Source organism: Martes martes (assembly GCF_963455335.1).
Source record: "Martes martes genome assembly, chromosome: 1".
NCBI classification, from domain to species: domain Eukaryota; kingdom Metazoa; phylum Chordata; class Mammalia; order Carnivora; family Mustelidae; genus Martes; species Martes martes.
In genome coordinates this window covers 11,150,577-11,172,343 of record NC_137888.1, presented here as the reverse complement: position 1 = coordinate 11,172,343, position 21,767 = coordinate 11,150,577, and the positions used below count along the sequence as shown (strand labels likewise).

The window sequence follows — 21,767 nt, the reverse complement described above, 5'->3', positions numbered from 1 at the left end:
CCGCGCGCGCCGGCCCCGCCCCCGACGTGGCCCCGCCCCCGAGGCGCGGCGAGCGCGAGCGACGTCGGCCGCCCGTGAGGCCCCACCCCCACGCCTTGGTCCGGTCGGGTCCCCTCCGCTCCCCGGCGCTCCAGGTGGGTCCTTGGCTGCAGTTGGGTCGCGGGTGCCGTGAGGCCCCGGGTCCGGGGCACCGACGTACATTGCCCTGTCTGGCACCGAAATAGCTGACATGCCATTTAAATCTGCAGCAGAGATGTAATGGGCCCAGAACATGGCGCTTGGATGAAAAGGAGACGTCACACTTGAGCTGCTGCTGCTTAGGTTTACAGAGGGCAGTGGCGACGTCTAGAGCTGGCGAGAGAGCCCTGCGCCTCCATCCCCCTGGCCGAAGAAAATAGAGAACCCCGGCAGGAATCAGCAAGTGCAGCCTCCTAGCCCCTGCCACGCACGGCCACTGCAGCCCCCAATCCCCTACCCCCCCCCCCCCCCCGCACACGCTGCAGCTGCCACTGGCAAGTTATGGTGCTGGTCCTGTTTGATCCCGAGGAAACCCTGAAATACATGAATGCTTGAAAATTTTTCAAAGTGTCTATGGACTAGATCCTTTGAGACTTGAAAATAAAGTCAAATGGTTAAATTACGACAGCAAAGGCTCGTTAAGGAAGGAAGGTATTGAGAACGGAGTTGGTACAAAAGTAATAACGTTATTTTGACATACCAAAAGACTAACAACTTTATCAATAGAGTAGCATAGCTTTTCCTGAAAGCAATTTTCTTCATGGAAAGAATTTTATAACAGAGGAAAATGTATCAAAACAAGCAAAAAAGCATTTCAGCATATTCCCTTTAGACGTTAATTACGGGACTGTCCTGACCATTTGTACAATAATTTTTCCAAATACTTCTCAAAAACCTTAAATAACTTTGAGCGTCTTGACTCACAGAAGGAAAACTGAACAATCTGATTTTATCTTCCTTGGCTTTTCTGAGCAATTCCCAAGGAAACTCTGACTTCAAGGACTGGATGGGGTTTATCCAACTGAGGTCTGAGAAAGAACAAAATTAAAATTGAACAACTTGCTTTTTTCTTCCTTGATTTTTCTGAACAACTTCCATGGAAACTTTCGCCTCATACAGTGGAATGGGTTCATCCAACTGAGGCCTGAGAAAGAATGAAATTATTATACAGTTAGGTCAAGGTAAAGATGACTAAGACAACAGGATGAGAGTTGACACTTGCTGTAGTTCAATGCTATTATTTTTTTAAAAGATTTAAAAAAAAATTTATGTGAGAGAGAGTGAGTGCAGGAGCTGGGGGAAGGGCAGAGGGAGTGGAAGAAGGAGAAGCAGACTACCACTGAGCAAGGAGGAGGACCAGGGGCTCGATCCCAGGACCTGGAGATCATGACCTGAGCTGAAGTCAGATGCCCAACTGACTGAGCCACCCGGGCGCCCTAATTCTATTATTTTAAATAATCTTGTTGATTTAAGTAAACTTGTCCGTTAGTATTTCCACTGTTAAAATGAGTCATTTCACATTACTCTAGGAAGGGTGATGAGAAAAGCAAAGGTTGTGTGGTGTGGTATGGAAAGGATAAGGAGAACCCACGAGCCACTTCTATCTTCGCGAATGCTTACTGACGTATCCCAAGACACACTTTGAGAAATAATTAAAGAGCAGCTACTTATCCAAACAAAATGAAATATGGAGGCAATAGGTATGCTGTGGAAACTGAAACAGAAGTGGAAATGCTTGCCTTACCTTGAGAATAGAAAAAAACAAACAATGATTTGGTTACTCGGCGTACCTAAAAACTCCGCTTGATAACTTCTCCATCACATCTTTTAAGATACGTAGCTGGAAAGATTGTTAAGGTGGCCATGTAACAGAGGATTGAACAAACCCAGTCAATAAGATGTTACGCAGGTCACCTATTTTAAGCTCAGCGCTCTCAGAAACAGAATTTAAGTTGCAGAAATTCTGTAAGCTGCGAAGTTTACCTTGAAAACAGGGAAATGGGGAACTGATGTGAGAGAATTGGAAACATTATACAGAGCTTACACTTCTAAGTTAGGACAAGTGGCAGAAGCAGCAAGCCTCATGCCTTGTACTAGGTAATGACCAGTGTTAACCCAGACCAGTAGGAGTGCAGTGTGTCAGGTTTTCCTTTGAGCACTGTGTATGGTGTTTCTAGTTAGAAACAATGTTAGCACTTACATCTCTTAGGTGCACTTTTATTTACTAAACAGGCTGCTCAGTGGCTCAAAATTTGTGTGCAGGAAAGTTAACAAACTGTAGTTTGTCACTACAAGACTCAAAAAGTAAGTGTAAAATTAAGAAAAAAAATTGAGTCATTTAATTGCGATGACAGTTTTAGGATTGAGTCTGTGTAATTGCTAGTACTAGAGAATGACATATGGCATCTATCACACCGTCGGAAGGAAGGCTGTTAAATCACAAGAAGCAACTGGCTCACACGGGAACTGATCGGGGGGTTTAGCACGAGTGAGGACTAGAGTCTGATTTGGGACTTGAGAATTCAAGTCTTTAGGAAATATAATTAGGAAGTCTGAACATCAGCCATTTTTAAAGATTTTCTTAAAGGGGACCTAAAGAATTCTCCATGTATTGCAAATTCTTTCTACTCTTGTTAAGTGAAAATGCCAACAGTAACTCTAAGAGTGTGTTTGTATGGAGGGAATTAAATAATACAGGCAAAGGAGCTAGCCTAGCTCCTGACATGTAAGATCCAAAACGCACTGTATCTAGTGGTACTCTTAACACATGCTGTTATCCCATGAGATTCTTGATAATTACAACGTTAGTGGACAATTAAGTTGCTTAGAATTGAAATCTAACGAATTCTTCTAGAAAGTTAAAAATTAAGTCTATTTTCTGAATTTAAAGAAAAATATTTATTCAGAAATACTTTCGAATCACAGATTCACTACATTAAGGGGATGTTCTGGTTCTGAAATGTATTTTTTACAACTCAATGTATGCAGGATAGTGCTGAAATACTCCTACTTGAAAGCTCTGAATTAATTCCATCACTGCTCTTAGAGAAGGTGGACCTTAATAAGTATCACGTGTATATAAACTATATACGTTTAAGGAAAGCAAAGCATGATATTCAGTGGAGACAAACTTAAGGCTGGCAAGTTTCTTTCTTCGTACAGACATACTCTATAAAATAATAAGAATTTATGTTTTACCCAATGTATTACAATTTTTAGCAGGTGCAAATGCCTTTAAAACAGTTATCTTAGAAAAAAAAGTTTTCATACGTTTGACCCAAAGTTTTTCTTAAGTTCTAAAGAGGTTTGAATCATTCTTTGGGAACTGCTTTCACATTCTCAACACAAGAATTCATTGCTTTCACCAAAACTGGAATGATTTGGCTTCATTCACCAGATTTTTCTCAGAATGAATTCCATTAAAAAAAAAAAAAATCAAACCTGGCTTCATTTGATGAAGATTTTCCAGCACTGTTAATCTTAAAACATCCCACAAACTCTTTAATGCAGAGAAGCAGTCTGAAATGTCTTATATAACAGCACCATCAGAGCATAGATTAGAGCCTTTCAAGGGGATGTGTAATTTCCGAAATGCTAAGTTGAAAATGGAACAAAATTTTACATGTTTCTTGTGGTTTATCTCCCATTCACAAACGAGCATGACTGCCTGGGTGATTCCTGTCCTATCACTTTTTAGCTGCATCCTGGGACACGTAGTAACTTTCCTATGCTTCAGTTTCTTTACCTGTGAGACAGGCATAATGACAGTACTGACACCTCATAGGGCTGTTTTTTAATGTTTAAATATATTAATACTTACAAAGCACCTGAAACATGGTTTGGCATGCTCAATGAAAGTTAGCTGTTATTATTATCAATTATCATTTTTAAAGAACTTAATGAGAGTTCATGGTAGATTTCAAGCCAGGAACGCAAGTCAGTAGATAAAAAGGATATAAAGATATTTTCCCTGTTGCACATTTGACAAATTCCAAACTTCATCATTAAGAAAAGCCACCGTTGCTCCCTTGAGGAAAAGGCAATGGCTATCTGGAGGATCCAACTTGGACAGAAAGCACAAAGACTGATCAATGAGTGTGAGTTTAACAGCAGACAGAGACAAGTATCTTGAGCCAGAAAAACTTCTATGCAAATTAAATACCCAAATCACAAATAAATACTATATAAACTATAATAACAATATGTAAACTGTAACATTTTCTTTTCTAATTCATTGTCCAAAATGATGAAACGGTAAGGTCAGATCCAAGGCTTATGTAGAGATAATGGAGTGGTAGCCTGTGGGCTCACATGTGTGTATGTGTGCATGTATGAGTGCGTGTGTGCATGTGTGCTGTGTGCTCTCATGTGTATGTGTGTGCATGAGTGAGTGTGTGCACGAGTGCGTGCGTGTGTGTAAGAACGAGATTGCTGGCTGCTACTTATCAGCTGTCATCATGAGGATGTTAGAAAATTAGTGAAGGTTGATATACAAGGATTATGATATTGGCATATCGACCATGATACAATTTGAATACTGTTGAGAAATATAACTTTGGGAGACAACGTATATACACACATTTGTAGTGAATTCCAATGTGAATAGGGAATTGTCATAATTTTGTATAGAAATATTTTGCTAAGTATATGTCAACAATGTTTGTTACTAAGAAAAAAAAATCTTATCGGAAATACTACTAAAAAATTCAGAAGTTCACTTCTTCCAAACCACTAAATAAAAGCTGAATGAACTCCTCTAGTAGGCACTACTTCTACATTTTGGCCAACATGTATCTAAAGTAAAAAAGAAAGTTCCATTTCTTTAGAAACAGGTATAATTCAGAATTTATAATTTCTTCACATCTTGCCTCAAGAGACTTAGGCATTATTCTTTGTTAATTATATCCTTTCAGTGTAATAGTAATGCTTTACTGTTTCTGAAAATACCTGTAGGTTTTCTTCTGTGGTTACCCAATGGCCTCCAACACCAAGAAGTGTGATGATGTCATGTTTATGTGGTAGCAGTTGTAATTTTACAGCTGGTTCATCATCTTTACTATATAATCTCACTTACAAGGGAATAGTTTAAAAAAAGAGAGAGAGAGAGACAAGAAATATATTTTATAGTAATCTGGCAAAATTCATTCTTCAAACTAGTCCTCTTTACTTTTTAATGTAGGAACAAGGAAGAATTTTTCTTAGAAAAAAATAACACACAATGTATTCAGACACCTTAAAATACACTTTTTGCTTTAAAACTGGTCATAAAATTTACTCTAGATTCAATTATAAGTGAAATAATAAACGACAAAAAGTTTATTTTCATTTGAAAACCAGGCAAGGTAATACAACACATAACTAAGACTGGTAGCTTTAATCGTAACATTGATAGCTTAATTCTTTGGGAAAATCTGACTTCTGCTTAAGGAACTCATAGACTTAAGAAAGTCATACACTGACATAATTATTGAAATGTATATTTGAGGGGCGCCTGGGTGGCTCAGTGGGTTAAAGCCTCTGCCTTTGGCTTAGGTCATGATCCCAGGGTCCTGGGATGGAGCCCGGCATCGACATCGGGCTCTCTGCACGGTGGGGAGCCTGCATCCCCCCAACCCCCACACCTGCCTCTCTGCCTACTTGTGATCTCTGTCTGTCAAATAAATAAGTAAAAATCTTAAAAAAAAAAAAAAGAAATGTACATTTGAAAAGTTAATGAAGTACACGTTCACTTCCACAGAAAGATTTTTCTGTGTTAATATTCACGGCTGATCTTAGCCAAAAGGCTGAGAAGTGATTTTCTGAGTTAATTTCAAGTCCTGAAAATACTGGTTAAAAAGAAAAACATTAAGATGGTCACAGCTGCATTTCTGACTCCCATCACAGAACATAAATCTTAACAAAGCATGAAGAGAATCTCTTTGCAAGCTTTCTGCGCAATGGCACTACCTAGGTGTGTACAGATTAGGTGTTAAATAGATACTGCTTAAATAACAAAAGGTTCAGGGAGGTAAAAATGGAACAAAATTCTGTGCTTTTTCCAAATAGAGATTGCAGAAGTCAGCCACCCAAGAGAGGGCAGCCAGACACAGCAGAACTCAGCGTATGGCCGAGAGCTAAAGTCATATGTATCGTCTGGCAACCAATGAGAAGATGATGTTTGTTCATATTTGTCAAAACACTTAGAAACTCCAGTGCCTGTATTTTAAAGGTAAGCATGCTCTCTCTTCTAGACTGTGTTTACAGGGGGATTCAAGAAGCTCTAGTTTAACTAGAAAAGCTAAAAACAAAACATGACATCAATTTAACAAATATGTTAATAGTTCTTATCTGGCTTTATTTATATATATTTTATTTGGTTTGTGAAATGCACCCATCACACTACAAAAATGACACAGACTACTGATCTAGTAACGTACCCACCTCCAGCATCTAGGACAATATCAACTCCCAGGCCACCTGTTTCTTCTAAACAGCTTTCAGCAACGTGAGCTTTTCCGTTAGATACATCGATGACTCGGGCTGTAAAGGACAGGAAGTCAGGCAATTGTACTGTTCTCTATGTGACCAACAGCAACCAATCAGAGAAAAAGAAAAGCAAATAAATATCTGTATGGAGTGGTTCAGTTACTGGATCCAAATTTTACTTTTTCTCTTCTTACCCAACAGTGGTACGGATCAACTTAAAGGCAGGGACTGGTATATTCAATCAGATAAAAATATTAAACATTTTGTGGATGCTGCATTCCAAGGCTTGCCTACTGAAAAAAACAGCACTGTTCCCTATCACTAAAAGATATATAGTCAGAACAGGGAATCTATAAACCACAGAGATAAATACATATTAAGGCATAAACTAAGAGATTAAGCAATTTCTCAAGTATGTTTAGAGTTAAGAGAGTTTAAAGCTAAAATGTAAAAAATGTATTTCTGTGATATGGTACCTCTCTATTAGAGGCTGTTTTATCCTTTTTCAGTCACAGAAATTCCCCTGCTCCCTTTCCCACTTGATCCCCAAAATGAAGACAAACCTTGAAGGTTAAGGGAAAAAAAAACATGATTACTTTGAGCAGTTAGTGAACACCAAACTATTTTTAGAGTATTATCTCAATAGAACAAGCCAATGGGAAAAAAAAAAAAATCTTAGCATTTGAAATGGCAAATGAAGACACATGTTTATAATTTATTTCCGGAGTTTTTAGCACCTTCATGTAAAAGAATTCCTCAAGAGGGATCCAAGATGTGGGGGGCGGGGTGGGAGTGAGGAGGACACAAGGGAAAGGGGACTGAAGCACCTGGGAAGGGCAGGGTTAACCAGGAAGAAACCTCTCCCTTCAAAAATACGTTCCTGCTTTCTTCCCCCACTTCTTTCCATTTCCAGTCTCTTCCTTTTTTCCCTTTCTCCGATGCCTGCCTTAACCTTTCTTCCAAGTCTTGGTTATCTCTGCTAGAAGCATAGGGAACAATGGAAGTAACATGGGCTTTAATGTTGGACAGGCCTGGGTTCAAATCCCACTCCAATCTCGAGGCTCCTTGGACAAGCTGGTTAAACCCTCTGGATGCTGCTCCCTGGTTCGCTGACACAGGGATGCCGAGGACTTCGGGGGAGATCATCCCCACTGATACTCAATGAACCTGATGCTCCTTCCTGCCTGCCCCGCCTGCCCCGCCTGCCCCCCACAATCTGGCTGGGCCTCCTCTCCTCATCTATTAGTTTCTCCATTCCGCTTTCTCTTCTTCTTGGTCTTTTTTTTCAATCTGTTTTTTTTTTTCTTTCCATTTGCGTTGTTGTTTGGACAGGTTCAATCTTTATTCTTTGTTGAGCTGTTTTTTATTAAAAAAAAAAAATTCCAGTATAGTGAACATACCGTTCTATTAGTTTCAGGTGTGTGATACCGTGATTCAGCGGTTCCATACCTTACTCAGGGCTCATCAAGGTAAGTGTCTTCTTAACCCCCACCACCTGTTTCCCCCATCTCTCCACCCACCTCCCCCCTGGTGACCATCAGTTTGTTCTCTACAGTTAAGAGTCTGTTTCTTGGTTTGTCTTTTATCTTTTTTTCTTTGTGCATTTGTTTTGTTTCTTAAATTCCACATGAGTGAAATCATGTATTTCTTTCCCTGATTAACTCATTTTGCTTAGCATCATACTCTCTAGATCCATTCATGTTGTTGCAAATGGCAAGATTTCATTCTTTTTTAATGGTTGAATAATATTCCATTGTATATATATACACCACATCTTCTTTATCCATTCATCAGTCGAGGAACATTTGGGCTCCTTCTGTTACTTGGTTATTGTAAATATTAATGCTGCAATTAAGAAAGGGGTGCATGTACCCCTTTGAATTACTGTTTTATATTTTTTGGGTAAATACCCAAATACCCAGTAGTATGATTACTCACAGGGTAGTTCCATTTTTAACTTTTTGAGGAACCTCCATATTGTTTTCCACAGTGGCTGCACTGGTTTGCATCCCACCAACAGTGTATGAGGATTCCCCTTTCTCCACATCCCCTCCAACACTTGTTGTTTCTTGTGTTTTTGATTGTAGCCATATGACAGGTATGAGAGGATATCTCATTGTAGTTTTGATTTGCATTTCCCTGATGATGAGTGATGTCGAGCAGCTTTTCATGGGTTGGCCATCTGTGTATCTCCTTCTTCTTTTTATTTTTTAAAGGTTTTATTTATTTAATTAATTTATTTGACAGAGAGAGAGATCACAAGTAGGCAGAGAGGCAGGCAGAGTGAGAGGGAGAAAGAGGCTCCGAGCAGAGAGCAGAGAGCCCAATGTGGGGCTCGATCCCAGGACCCTGAGATCACGACCCGAGCCGAAGGCAGAGGCTTAACCCACTGAGCCACCTAGGCACCCCTCTTCTGCCCATTTTTTTTTTTAATTTTTATTTTTTATTTATTTTTTTTATTTTTAAAGATTTTATTTATTTATTTGACAGATCACAAGTAGGCAGAGAGGCAGGCAGAGAGAAGGGAGGAAGCAGGCTCCCTGCTGAGCAGAGAGCCCGATGCGGGGCTCGATCCCAGGACGCTGGGATCATGACCTGAGCCGAAGACAGAGGCTTTAACCCACTGAGCCACCCAGGCGCCCCTCTTCTGCCCATTTTTAATAGGATTTTTTTTTCTGAGTGTTGAGTTCTGTTAAGTTCTTTATGTATTTTGGATACTAACCCTTTATCAAAGACGTCATTTGCAAATACCTTCTCTCATTCAGTAGGCTGTTTTTTAGTTTTGCAGATTGTTTCCTTGACTTTGCAGAAACTTTTTATTTTGATGTAATCCCAATAGTTTATTTTTGCCCTTTTTTTTTAAGATTTTATTTATTTATTTGTCAGAGAGACAGACAGAGCGAGAGCGCACAAGCAGGCAGAGTGGCAGGCAGAGGCGGAGAGAGAAGTAGGCTCCCTGCCGAGCAGAGAGTCCAATGTGGGGCTCGATCCCAGGACCCTGGGATCATGATCTGAGCCGAAGGCAGCAGCTTAACCGACTGAGCCACCCAGGCATCCCTTATTTTTGCTTTTATTTCCCTTGCCTCAGGAGACACATCTAGAAAAAAAGTTGCTATGTCCAAGTTGGGGAAATTACTGCCTGTCCTCTTTTCTAGGATTTTTATAGTTCCAGTTCTCACATTTAGGTCCTTAATTTCAATCTCTTTAAGAGCTTCCTGGTCTCCACCATATCCTCCTCACCATAAACTATACCTGACCCGTGTTTTCTGTTTAAGTGGATCATCTTCCTTCCCAGCATATCACAGAAAACAGACAACTTAGAGGTTTATCACTGAGTAAAAGAGGGTGAGAAACCTACAGAGTGATGGAGACATATCTTGATTTACGAATAAAACCAAAGAGGCATCAGGTATTGCTAAACTGTGTCCAAGTTCAGCTAATTCAGACTTGGGTAAGTTGGTAACAACGGGGCAAAAAAGAAAAAAACATTGAGAGATGTAGGTTTAAAAAGAATGAAAATTAAAACTACCACTTAGGTAGCTTTGCATAGTGGCAGATCATAGCCAATGAGGTTTATCTGAGGCATGATTATTGCTAATTGAAAACTATCACTTAGGTAAACCTGGACTTAGCACGGAGACTAAGTGCATTTTAACGGTGACTTTCATTTGAGATTTTGTACTTTGTTTTATGAGGACAGTCTTTACAGTGATACCTCTTCAAAATTTTCTGTTGTAAAGTCTGTGTTCAGTAGGATTACCCACCTATAGAAGGCCTAAGTCTTTCGAGGCACTGCTTGTCTTCGAGGCTGCCTGCTGTTGAAATCACTTTGGCTCCTCTGTGGTGCGCTAACTGAATAGCTATCATACCAAGGGCCTGTGGAGACAAAAATACCCAATGGGTTTATAGATGTTAAAGCAGAGGCCATATCTAACTTGCTTTATAGGCTATTTAATAAAGTATAATAGTTTAGTGCTACTTTACTGTATTTCTCAATATTATCTGATAGAAGAGGAAAAAAATATGGACAAGGTTGGACATTTGACTTTCTCCTTCGGGAGGATGGCAGAAAAGGTGTATGCCACATGCTCTCACTCAATCTGACTGCTGCACGAAGTTTCGAGGTAAGGGCTGCTCTCAGAAACTTGGCCTCAGCTATCCCTCTTTAAAGGTCAAAGCACTTGGGGCGCCTGGGGGGCTCAGTGGGTTAAAGCCTCTGCCTTCAGCTCAGGTCATGATCCCAGGGTCCTGGGATCGAGCCCCGCATTGGGCTCTCTGCTCAGTGGGGAGCTTGCTTCCCCCCCCCCACCCCCTGCCCTTGCCTGCCTCTCTGCCTACTTGTGATCTCTGTCTGTCAAATAAATAAATAAAATCTCTAAAAACAAAAAGAAATTAAAGAAATAAATAAAAAAAAGTCAAAGCACTCTCAATAGCTCCTTCCTTTTGCTGCCCCGAAAGTAAGTTCGGGAAAACACTACTATCCTGATGCTGGACATCAGGCTGGAGCCAATGCCAAAGACGTTTCTGCCTTTTTTGCAAAGAAAAGCAGGGGGTAAAAATATTTTCATCAACAGCCAGACAGATAATGAAACTACAAAAATTGACCCCAAGTTTTCTAACATTTTTAGACCGTAATCTATTTTTATGTATTTCTAGTTTCTTGAACAATTTTTTTGCTGATACATGTAATGTGTCGACAGTAGCACACTTTTTATCTAATGTCACTTGTCTATAAATGCGACATCTTACCAACGTTAAGTGTCGGTGTGAGGGAAACACAAAACTGGTCGGGAGTTTTGGGGTATGACTTCAGAGGTTCCATGAGCTATTTCAGGCTTCAGGGAACAGGCATAAAAACATGGTTTGTCTGCTTCTTTAATGTACTAGCAGATTCAAAGTAGTAAGAAACGGAACACAGTTAAGTCTTTTATCTCCCGTTCATAAAGGCTGCCTGTTTTAACAAAATGGGCAGTGAACAAGCTATCGGTAAAGAATTATATTAGCAAATGGGTGGCCTATTTCCTAAGTTTAGTGGATTTTGATCCGTTTCTTAGCAGAACTATTAGCACCTACACTTGCTCCATCCATGATCAGGACTGATTTTCCAGGAGAGAGATGAGACAGATAATGCAGAGCTGTATAGGCTCGTACTCCATCCCGAATGGTTCCAGCGGCTTCTGTCCATGTAACTTTTTCTGGTTTGTGAACTGTCACAAAGAACAAGAGGAAGCGACCGATTAGCAGGTCCTCTTAGTCCTGCCTCCTGGATCTATCTCTCTGGCCATCTCCCCTCCCTCGGTGGCCCTGGTCCAAGCTACTACACCTGTTATCTTTTGCCTACATTTTGGTTTCCCTAGTTCCATTCTCGTCCACACATAAGGCACCCTCAGCACAGGAGCCGGTATGTGTGTATTTTTAAACATTATACTATGAAATGAAACGCACGCGGAAAAGTACACAAACATCAGTACAGATGGGTGGATACGTACAAAGCAAATATACAAGTAATCCCCCATCCTGGTCAAGAGAGCGCACAGCCCCGTCTCTGCCACCAGAGGTCGCCAACATGCTGACTTCAGTTCTCGCTCACCACCATCAATTATGACTCAGGGATGCCTTCCTAAATGACGTAGGGGCAACTGGGTGGCTCAGTGGGTTAAGCATCTGCCTTCAGCTCAGGTCATGATCTCACAGTCCTGGGATCAAGCCTGCATTGGGCTCCCTGCTGCTTCCCCCCAACCCCCGGTCTGCCTCTCTGCCTACTTGTGATCTCTCTCTCACGTAAATAAGTAAAATCTTAAAAAAAAAAAAAAAAAAAAAAATCTAACTGAGTTTGGCCTGTTTGGGAACTTGAACTAAATGGAATCATAGCACTGGCACTCTTTTCTATCTTGCTTTTTTGCCTCAACATTGAAGACACCTGCTTTTGTAAATGTGGCTATAGTGCTTTCCTTTTTCTGGTGTGTGTGTGTTTTTAAGATTTTATTCATTTATTTGAGAGAGAGAGAATGAGAGAGAGAGAGCATGAGAAGGGGGAGGGTCAGAGGGAGAACCAGACTCCCTGCAGAGCAGGGAGCCTGATGTGGGACTCGATCCTCGGACTCCAGGATCATGACCTGAGCCAAAGGCAGTCACTTAACCAACTGAGCCACCCATGCACCCCTTTTTTCTGGTGTTCTCTGGCATTCCAGGATGTGAGAACACTTTCATTTGGTGATGCGCCCTCCGGTTGAGGAGGATGTGAGTTTTTAGTTTGTGTCAGCTATAAACAGTGCCGCTAAGAATGCTCTCTTATAAAAGATGATGTCATGCCGTCACATGGGTTTTCTCTAGGACAGTACAAGTGAATGGAAATCCCAGGTCGCATATATACAGCCTTCGACTTGACTGCATACTCTGGAAGTGGCTGTCTGAATTCATCCTTCCACAGCTGTGTAACAGCACTCACGTTACTCTGAACAGCCTTGTCAACCCCTGGCACAATTACACATTCTTACCAATCATTTGGGTGTATAATGGTTTCTTATTGTGATTTTAACTTGCTTTTCCCTCACGACTGCTAATGCTGAGCACCTTTCTGTGTTCGGGGGCCACCTGGAATTCCTTTTTTTTTTTTTTTTTTTTTTTTTAAAGATTTTATTTATTTATTTGACAGACAGATCACAAGTAGGCAGAGAGGCAGGCAGAGAGAGAAGGGAGGAAGCAGGCTCCCTGCTGAGCAGAGAGTCCGATGCGGGGCTCGATCCCAGGATGCTGGGATCATGACCTGAGCCGAAGGCAGAGGCTTTAACCCACTGAGCCACCCAGACGCCCCTGGAATTCCTTTTGTGAAATGATCAAGTGTTTTATCAATTTTTTTTTAAATTTTTTTTTAAATTTATTTATTTGTTAGAGAGAGAGAGAGAGAGAGAGCGAGCACAGGCAGATAGAGTGGTAGGCAGAGGCAGAGGGAGAAGCAGGCTCCCTGCCGAGCAAGGAGCCCGATGTGGGACTCGATCCCAGGACGCTGGGATCATGACCTGAGCTGAAGGCAGCCGCTTAACCAACTGAGCCACCCAGGCGTCCCTCTTTTATCAATTTTTCTGTTGTGCTGTCTTTTTCTGATTGAGTTATATAGGCATTTAAAGATATATTCTAGATGAACTGCTTGTTTATGTGTTATATTATTTTCAACTTTATGTCTTCTCTTTTCAATCTCCCTAATGGTGTTTTTTTGAAAACAGAAGTGTCAGAATGATTTTTATCTTTTTTTTTTTTTAAGTAGGCGCCATGCTCAGCATGGAGCCCAATGAAGGGCTTGAACTTAACACCTTGACATGAAGACCCGAGTTGAGATTAAGAGTCACATGCTTGGGGTGCCTGGGTGGCTCAGTCAGCTCAGGTCATGATCCCAGGGTCCTGGGATGGAGCCCTGTATCAGACTCCCTGCTCAGCAGGAAGCCTGCTTCTCCCTCTCCCCCTCCCCCTGCTTGTGTTCCCTCTGTATCTCTCACTGTCAAATAAATAAAATCTTAAAAAAAAAAAGAGTCGCATGCTTAATCAACTGAGTCACCCAGGTGCCCCCAGAATTATCTTTAAAAACATACATAACATGCTAACCCTTCTCTGTTAAAGTTCAATGGTGGAGCGCCTGGTGTCTCAGTGGACTGTCTCATCCATGGCTCATCCATGGCTTTGATGATATTGATATTGGCTCATCCATGGCTTTCCACTGCACTTGAAACAAAATGTAAACTCCTAATATAGCTTAAGAGCTCTCTATATGATCTGACCGTTAAGCTATACCTTAATACATTTAATTGTTTAATTTTTAGGTTTTTATTCTGTACACCCAATGTGATTATTTTCACAGTAAAAGCCATCCTTTCTCATTTTACCTAAAACCAACTTTATAACACTTTTGTAGTCCTGGCCAGCTTTCAAGTATTTTCTCTCTGAAACTGAGACAGTGTAGCATAGGACCATCAGCACTGCACATACCAACTAACTAGTGCCATCTAGAGGGGGAGAGAGCACCCATGCGTATATGCTGGAAGTGTTCAGACAAGCAAGGCATGAAAATACAGTACCGGGTGATACCACTCACACATGGTAATTTATTCTTTATCAAACTCTTTAAGACACCTATTCACCCGGAGCGCCTGGGTGGCTCAGTGGGTTAAAGCCTCTGCCTTCGACTCAGGTCATGATCTCAGGGTCCTGGGATCGAGCCCCTCATCGGGCTCTCTGCTCAGCGGGAAGCCTGCTTCCTCCTCTTTCTCTGCCTGCCTCTCTGCCTACTTGTGATCTCTGTCAAATAAATAAATAAAATCTTAAAAAAAAAAAAAAGACACCTATTCTCCCAATTTTCTTGATTATAAAATGTGGCTCAGGGTAATTAATCTGGGTAATATATTTGATATATATTTGATATAATATATTTGAATGTCTGACTCGAAAGCACACAGACTTTAGCAGTGCACATTCAAGGTACCTACAGTTTACTTATATTTTGCGGGGAACATCTTCCATTATAAGAACTGGGACTGCCTGTATTTTCATTAAGAAATCAAACATGTAGGGGCACCTGGGTAGCAGTCTGTTAAGCGGTCAGCTCTTGGTCTTGGCCCAGGTGGTGATCTTGGGGTCCTGAGCTCAAGCCTTGCATCAGGCTCCATGCTCAGCAGAGTTTGCTTCAGGATTTTCTCCTTCCCTCTGCCCCACCCCCCAAAATAAATAAATACATCTTAAGAAAAGAAAAAAAAAAACAACCCAGAAACAAAGAACTGAACATGTAGTCCTTTAGAAAAAGGTAATGGTCATAAAACTACATTGAGACAGCAAAGGCTCTAACATTGCCTGGTAACATGTGGTTTAATGCTGAGATCCCTGCTTTTGTGTTAGGTGGACCACAAGTGTTTATTACGTTGTAAAAAACTAGAAGTATAAATAAAAGAGCCAGGCAGGGATCATAACAACAGCATATCAAACCCAAGGACTATAATTTCAATTCATTCTTCCTTAAGTTCAAAAAAATAATGCTGAAAATGTATGAAATTTTGAACGAAAAAAGTTACTCTTATGTTTGACCTAAATGGCTTAAGAACTGAAAGCACAAAAGAACAGGATGATTTACTCAACTTCTTAACTTTATCTTTAATATACTGTAGCAGGATTAATAAGACCTTTTTGGGGAAGTTGTCTGGAACCTAATTCTTTGGTTTGGTAAAAGGACAGACTTATCTGAAGGTGACTGAGTGCCCAACTTTCATTTAAAAAAATCACTAAATGGGGCGCCTGGGTGGCTCAGTGGGTTAAGCCTCTGCCTTTGGCTCAGGTCATGATCTCAGGGTCCTGGGATTGAGCCCCGCATCAGGCTCTCTGCTCAGCCGGGAGCCTGCTTCCCTCTCTCTCTCTGCCTGCCTCTCTGCCTACTTGTGTTCTCCGTCCGTCAAATAAATAAATAAAATCTTTAAAATAAATAAATAAAAAAATTTAAAAAATTTAAAAATTACTAAAGAATTAACAGAAACTAAAATACAGTTGTGCTAAACTGAGTATTTCCTTCTGCAAATCTTCAGGGAACATACTGAAATTATTTCCGCCTTTACGAAATGTTGGGGCTGCAACAGGGCTTAGAGGCTATCTAGTTTGACTGTGCCCAGTGTCTTGCCCAAAGGCAAATGGTCACAATAACTGGCCATTCTTTTTTTTTTTTTTTTTTACAAGATTTTATTTATTTGACAGAGATCCCAAGTACACAAGTAGGCAAAGAGGGAGGCAGGGAGAGAGAGGGGGAAGCAGGCTCCTTGCTGAGCAGACAACCCAATCCCAGGACCCTGAGATCAGGAACTGAGCTGAAGGCAGAGGCTTAACCCACTGAGCTACCTGGGCACCCCAATAAGTGGCCATTCTTAATGTTCCTCTCTTAAAGAATCATTTCACTGTATTTTTTTTTTTTCCTCAAGGAATGTCTGGAATTGTTTTCTTTCTATATGTTAATGGATTTTTGGACTACAGTCCTCCTGATTTGTAGGAAAATAAAAGATCACTTGTGTGGTTTGACTATCTTAGTTTAACTTTTTCAGTTAGGAAACTGATGTTCCAATTTGCTTTTCTCCTTCTAGCCCAATCTGTAAATCTCTGGTATTCAGCAACACCTAAAAGAATGGGTCGTTTTTGCTGGGTTGTAGGGTAGCTCTTTTCTCAACTTTTTTTTTTTTTTTTTAAGATTTTATTTATTTGTTTGAGAGAGAGAAAGAGAGCACAAGTGGCAGGGGTAAGAGAAACAGGGAGAGGGAGAAGCAGGTTTCCTGCTGAGCAGGGAGCTCGATACAGGGTTCAGTCCCAGGACACTGAGATCATGACCTGAGCTCAAGGCAGACGCATAGCCAGCTGAGCCACCCAGGTGCCCCTATTTTCAACTTTTTGAGGAACCTCCATACCTGTTTTCCAGAGTGGCTGTACCAGCCTGCATTCCCACCAACAGTGTGAGAGGGTTCCCCTTTCTCTACATCCTCGCCAACATCTATTGTTTCCTGACTTGTTGATTTTAGCCATTCTGACTGGTGTGAGATGGTATCTCATTGTGGCTTCGATTTGTATTTCCCTGAGGCCACGTGATATTGAACATTTTTTCATGTGTCTGTTGGCCATTTGTATGTCTCCTTTGAAGACAAATGTCTTTTGCCCATCTCCTGATGGAACTATTTCTTTGGGTGTTGAGTTTGATAAGTTCTTTATAGGTATATACCCCAAAGATACAAATGTAGTGATCCAAAGGGGCACCTGCACCCCAATGTTTATAGCGGCAATGTTCACAACAGCCAAACTATGGAAAGAGCCTAGATGTCCATCGACAGATGAATGGATAAGGAAGATGGGAGATATACATATATATACACATATGTATATGTATATATATATAAAATAGAATACTACTTGGCCATTAAAAAATGAAATCTTGCCATTTGCAATGACGTGGATAGAACTAGAGGGTATTATGCTGAGCGAAAGAAGTCAGTCAGAGAAAGACAATTATCATGTGATCTCACTCATAGGTGGAACTTAAGAAACAAAACAGGATAATAGGAGAAGGGAGGGAAAAATAAAATCAGACTCTTAATCACAGGAAACAAATTGAGGGTCGCTGGCAGGGAGGGGAAGGGGCACAGGGTAACTGAATGATGGACATTAAGGAGGGCATGTAATATAATGAGCACAGGGTATTTTATAAGACTGATGAGGGGCACCTGGGTGGCTCACTGGGTTAAGGCCTTTGTCTTCGGCTCAGGTCATGATCTCAGGGTCCTAGGATCTAGCCCCGAATCGGGCTCTCTGTTCGGCGGGGAGCCTGCTTCCCCATCTCTCTCTCTGCCTGCCTCTCTGCCTACTCGTGATCTGTCAAATAAATAAATAAAATCTTAAAAAAAAAAAAAAAAGACAGATGAATCACTGAACTCTTACTCTGAAACTAATAATGTATCATATATTAATAATTGAATTTAAAATTTAAAAAAGGAAAAAAAAACCTTATTCCAGAGCTACTGTAATCAAGGCAATTTTGACTGGCATAAGAACAGATGCATAGATCAGCTGAATAGGATGAGTCCAGAAATAAATCTATGTATCTATGGTCAATTGATTTTTAACAAGAGTGTCAAGACAATTCAGTGGGTGTAGCAAGAGTCTTTTCAACAAATGGTTCTGGGACACTAGATAACTACATGCAAAAAAAGAACAAAGTTGGACCTTTACTTCATACCATATATAAAAATTAACTCAAAATGGGTCACAGAAGCAAATATAACAGTTAAATCTATAAAATTCTTAGAAGAAATCATAGGTATAAATATTTGTAAACTTAGCTTAGGCAATGGATTCTCAGAAATACTAAAGCATAACAGGCAAAAGAAAATATGAATAACCTGGAGTCCACCAATATTTTAAAGACTGTGCTTTAAAGGACACCATAAGGGGCGCCTGGGTGGCTCAGTGGGTTAAGCCTCTGCCTTCGGCTCAGGTCATGATCTCAGAGTCCTGGGATTTAGCTCCACATCAGGCTCTCTGTTCAGCGGGGAGCCTGCTTCCCCCTCTCTCTCTGCCTGCCTCTCTGCCCGCTTGTGATCTCTCTCTCTGTCAAATAAATAAATAAAATCTTAAAAAAATTAAAAAAAAAAAAGGACATCATAAGAAAATGAAATGGCAACCTTTAGAATGGGAAAAATACTGACAATCATTATCTCTGACAAGCAACTTTTTTTTAAAAAGACTTTATTTATTTTAGGGGCGCCTGGGTGGCTCAGAGGGTTAAGCCTCTGCCTTCGGCTCAGGTCATGATCTCAGGGTCCTGGGATGGAGCCCCGCATCGGGCTCTCTGCTCAGTGGGGAGCCTGCTTCCCCCTCTCTCTCTGCCTGCCTCTCTGCCTACTTGTGATCTCTCTCTCTCTCTCTGTCAAATAAATAAATAAAATCTTTAAAAAAAAAAGATTTTATTTATTTTATTTATTTATTTGACAGAGAGAGAGAGAGAGAGAACACAAGTAGGCAGATAAGCAGGCTCCCTGCTGAGCTGAGAGCCCAACACGGGGCTTGATCCCAGGACCCTAGGATCATGACCTGAGCTGAAGGCAGAGGCTTTAACCCACTGAGCCACCCAGGCACCCCTGACAAGCAACTTCTATCTAGAATATATAAGGAACTCTTATAATTCACCAATAAAAAAACCAACCCAATTTAAAAACTGGGCACAGGATCTGAACAGACATTTCTCCAAAGAAGATATACAAATGTCCAGTGAGTATGAAAATTTTTCAACATCATTACTCATTAGGGAAATACAAATCAAAACCACAATAAGGTTATTACTTCTAGGATGCTTAAAATTAAAAAGGCAGAAAATAACAAGTGGTAGTAAGGATGAGGAGCACTGGGACCCTCATTCATTGTTAATTGAATTGTAAAATGTTGTAGCCATTTTGAAAACAATTTCTTGGTTTCTTAAAATGTTAAATGCAGAGTTATTACATGACTTGATAAGTCTTTTTTTATGATATAGAACTTCTTAAAAATTTTTTTTGTATTTTATTAACATATAATGTATTATTAGCCCCAGGGGTACAGGTCTCTGAATCACCAGGTTTACACACTTCACAGCACTCGCCATAGCACATACCCTCCCCGATGAATTCTATTCCTAGGTTTATACCCAAGAGAAATAAAAACATATATACACACAAAAATTTGTACACAAATGTTCAGATCCGCATTATTCATAATGGCCAAAAAAAGTGGAAACAACCTTGATATCTAATCAGAGATGAACAGATAAACAAAATATGTATGCTCGTACAATAGAATACTACTCAACCACTGAAAGGAATGAAACAGATAGATGTTACACAATGCATTAACTTGACCTACGTGAATTAAGACAATTACAAAAGACCACATACTGCAAGATTAATGTATATGAAACGTCCAGAATAAGCAAATCGATAGAAAGAGAAAGTATATTCACGGTTTTGAGAAGCTATGGAGGGAAAATGGAGAATAATTGCCAGTGGGAATGGAGGTCCCTCTTGGAGTGATGAAATGCTCTAAAATTAGTGATAAGGGTTGATCAACTTTGTGAATATACTAAAAATGACTGAATTGTATGGTTTACAAAGGTGAATTCTGTGGTATGTAAATTACATCTCAATGAAGCTATTATTAAAAAACAACTGGTAAAGACATGATGGAAATGTGTATAAATCATGCCAAATCTTGAAAAAAAAGAAGAAAGAAAAAAAAAAGAAAGAAAGGGAAAAAAAAAAAAGAGTGGGCCTTTTTTCGTTTGTTTTTTCAAGAGTTAACTTTCTATAACAATGCAGTTTAGGGGAGTTAGTCAAAACTCACGCCTCAGAATCCAAGCGAGAGGTTTCATTTGATTCCACAGTTACCAGGTTCTCAAAAGAACAGGTGAAATAAGGCCCAGGGAAATTCTGGGGTCAAAATTAGTATAGTTACCTGTAAAAAAAAAAAGCCAGCTGTGGTCCTCAATTTTCAAATTGTGTAATATCAAAATAGCTACGGATCAGAGACTTTGACAGCACCGTATCTGAAAGTGAGGTTTATCATTCAAAGGAAGACACATACTTGGCTCCATTTCTAGGTTTTATACAGGCCTCAGATTTCCAGAAAAATGCCTTCTGCAATTAATTTTAAGTAAACTGTATCCCCAGCATGGGGCTTGAACTCATTACTCCAAGATCAAGAGTTGTATGCTCTACCGACTGAGCCAGCTAGATGCCCCTGAAATTAAGTTTTAATAAAATAACATAGTATTATTTGGGAATATTAGACATAGCCATTAAGTTAAATATAAACTATTTGCAGTTTGCAATTTTAGAAATAAAATACCACAGATCTGCTGGGCTAGTTCAAATTACTGTATGGATGCAAATGTATAAATTAACTATTTTTAATAATCCAGAATCCAATTTGGCTTTCTGTCATCACAAGGTCTGATTAGGGATTATACTACTTAACGATAAACTCAGGGAAAATAGTAATGAAACAGTTCAAGAATACAAAAGAGCACATGCTGACCTACTGATAAGAAATGAAGAACAAAAAAAAAAAAAAAAAGGAAGAAAGAAATGATGAATAACGTAAATCCTAGCATAAGGAACAGCTTATTAGAAGCACCACCACATTCCCAGGGATCCACTCTGATCACATCCTCTTCTTCTGCCCACAAAGGTAAGGCTATACCTGACTTTTCATCCCTGTTTATTTCCTAAATAAGATATGCTTAATTTTGTATGTTTTTGAACTTTACAGAAATATGCGGTATTACACTGTTTTCTTCTGCAACTTGCTCTCTTTACTCAGCAGTTTATGAGATTCGTCCATCTTGATATGTTTGCCTGTTGTTTATTGATTTCCACTGCCAAGTTGAATTACAATCTAGGAATATCTTTAGTCATCCATTTTCCTGGTGAAGAACATTTATTCAGGTTGTTTCCATTTTTATTCCACTGTTCTAAACCTTGGTATTAGGAACTCTTGGGCTTATCTACCGGTCCACATCGAGTTTCTGGGAGGTACAAAACTACCAGTAGAATTATTAGGTCTAGGGTACATACATCATTACCTTTATTTAGATAATGCTAAATTATCTTCTTTTGGTTGTTGTTGTTGTTAAGATTTTTAAAATTTATTTATTTTTAAGTAATCTCTACACCCAAAGTGGGGCTCAAACTTACAACCCTTAGATCAAGAGTCAAATGCTGTAATGACTGAGCCAACCAGGTGCTCCC

At 40.1% G+C, this 21,767-nt stretch overlaps 1 protein-coding gene across 1 annotated transcript in view; it reads right to left on the bottom strand.

Annotated features, from left to right (window-relative positions):
• Window positions 1-654: 654 nt before the first annotated feature.
• The window catches only part of CRYZL1 (crystallin zeta like 1), a 40,750-nt gene continuing 19,637 nt past the window's right edge, over window positions 655-21,767 (bottom strand). The window contains exons 7-13 of the mRNA XM_080812867.1: window positions 11,557-11,690; window positions 10,248-10,359; window positions 6,439-6,537; window positions 4,966-5,087; window positions 3,976-4,081; window positions 1,809-1,854; window positions 655-1,162 (exon numbers count right to left, since the gene is read on the bottom strand). Coding sequence (XP_080668993.1) covers window positions 1,063-1,162; window positions 1,809-1,854; window positions 3,976-4,081; window positions 4,966-5,087; window positions 6,439-6,537; window positions 10,248-10,359; window positions 11,557-11,690 — 719 coding nt within the window. The 3' untranslated portion in view covers window positions 655-1,062. The remainder of the gene's footprint in view (window positions 1,163-1,808; window positions 1,855-3,975; window positions 4,082-4,965; window positions 5,088-6,438; window positions 6,538-10,247; window positions 10,360-11,556; window positions 11,691-21,767) is intronic.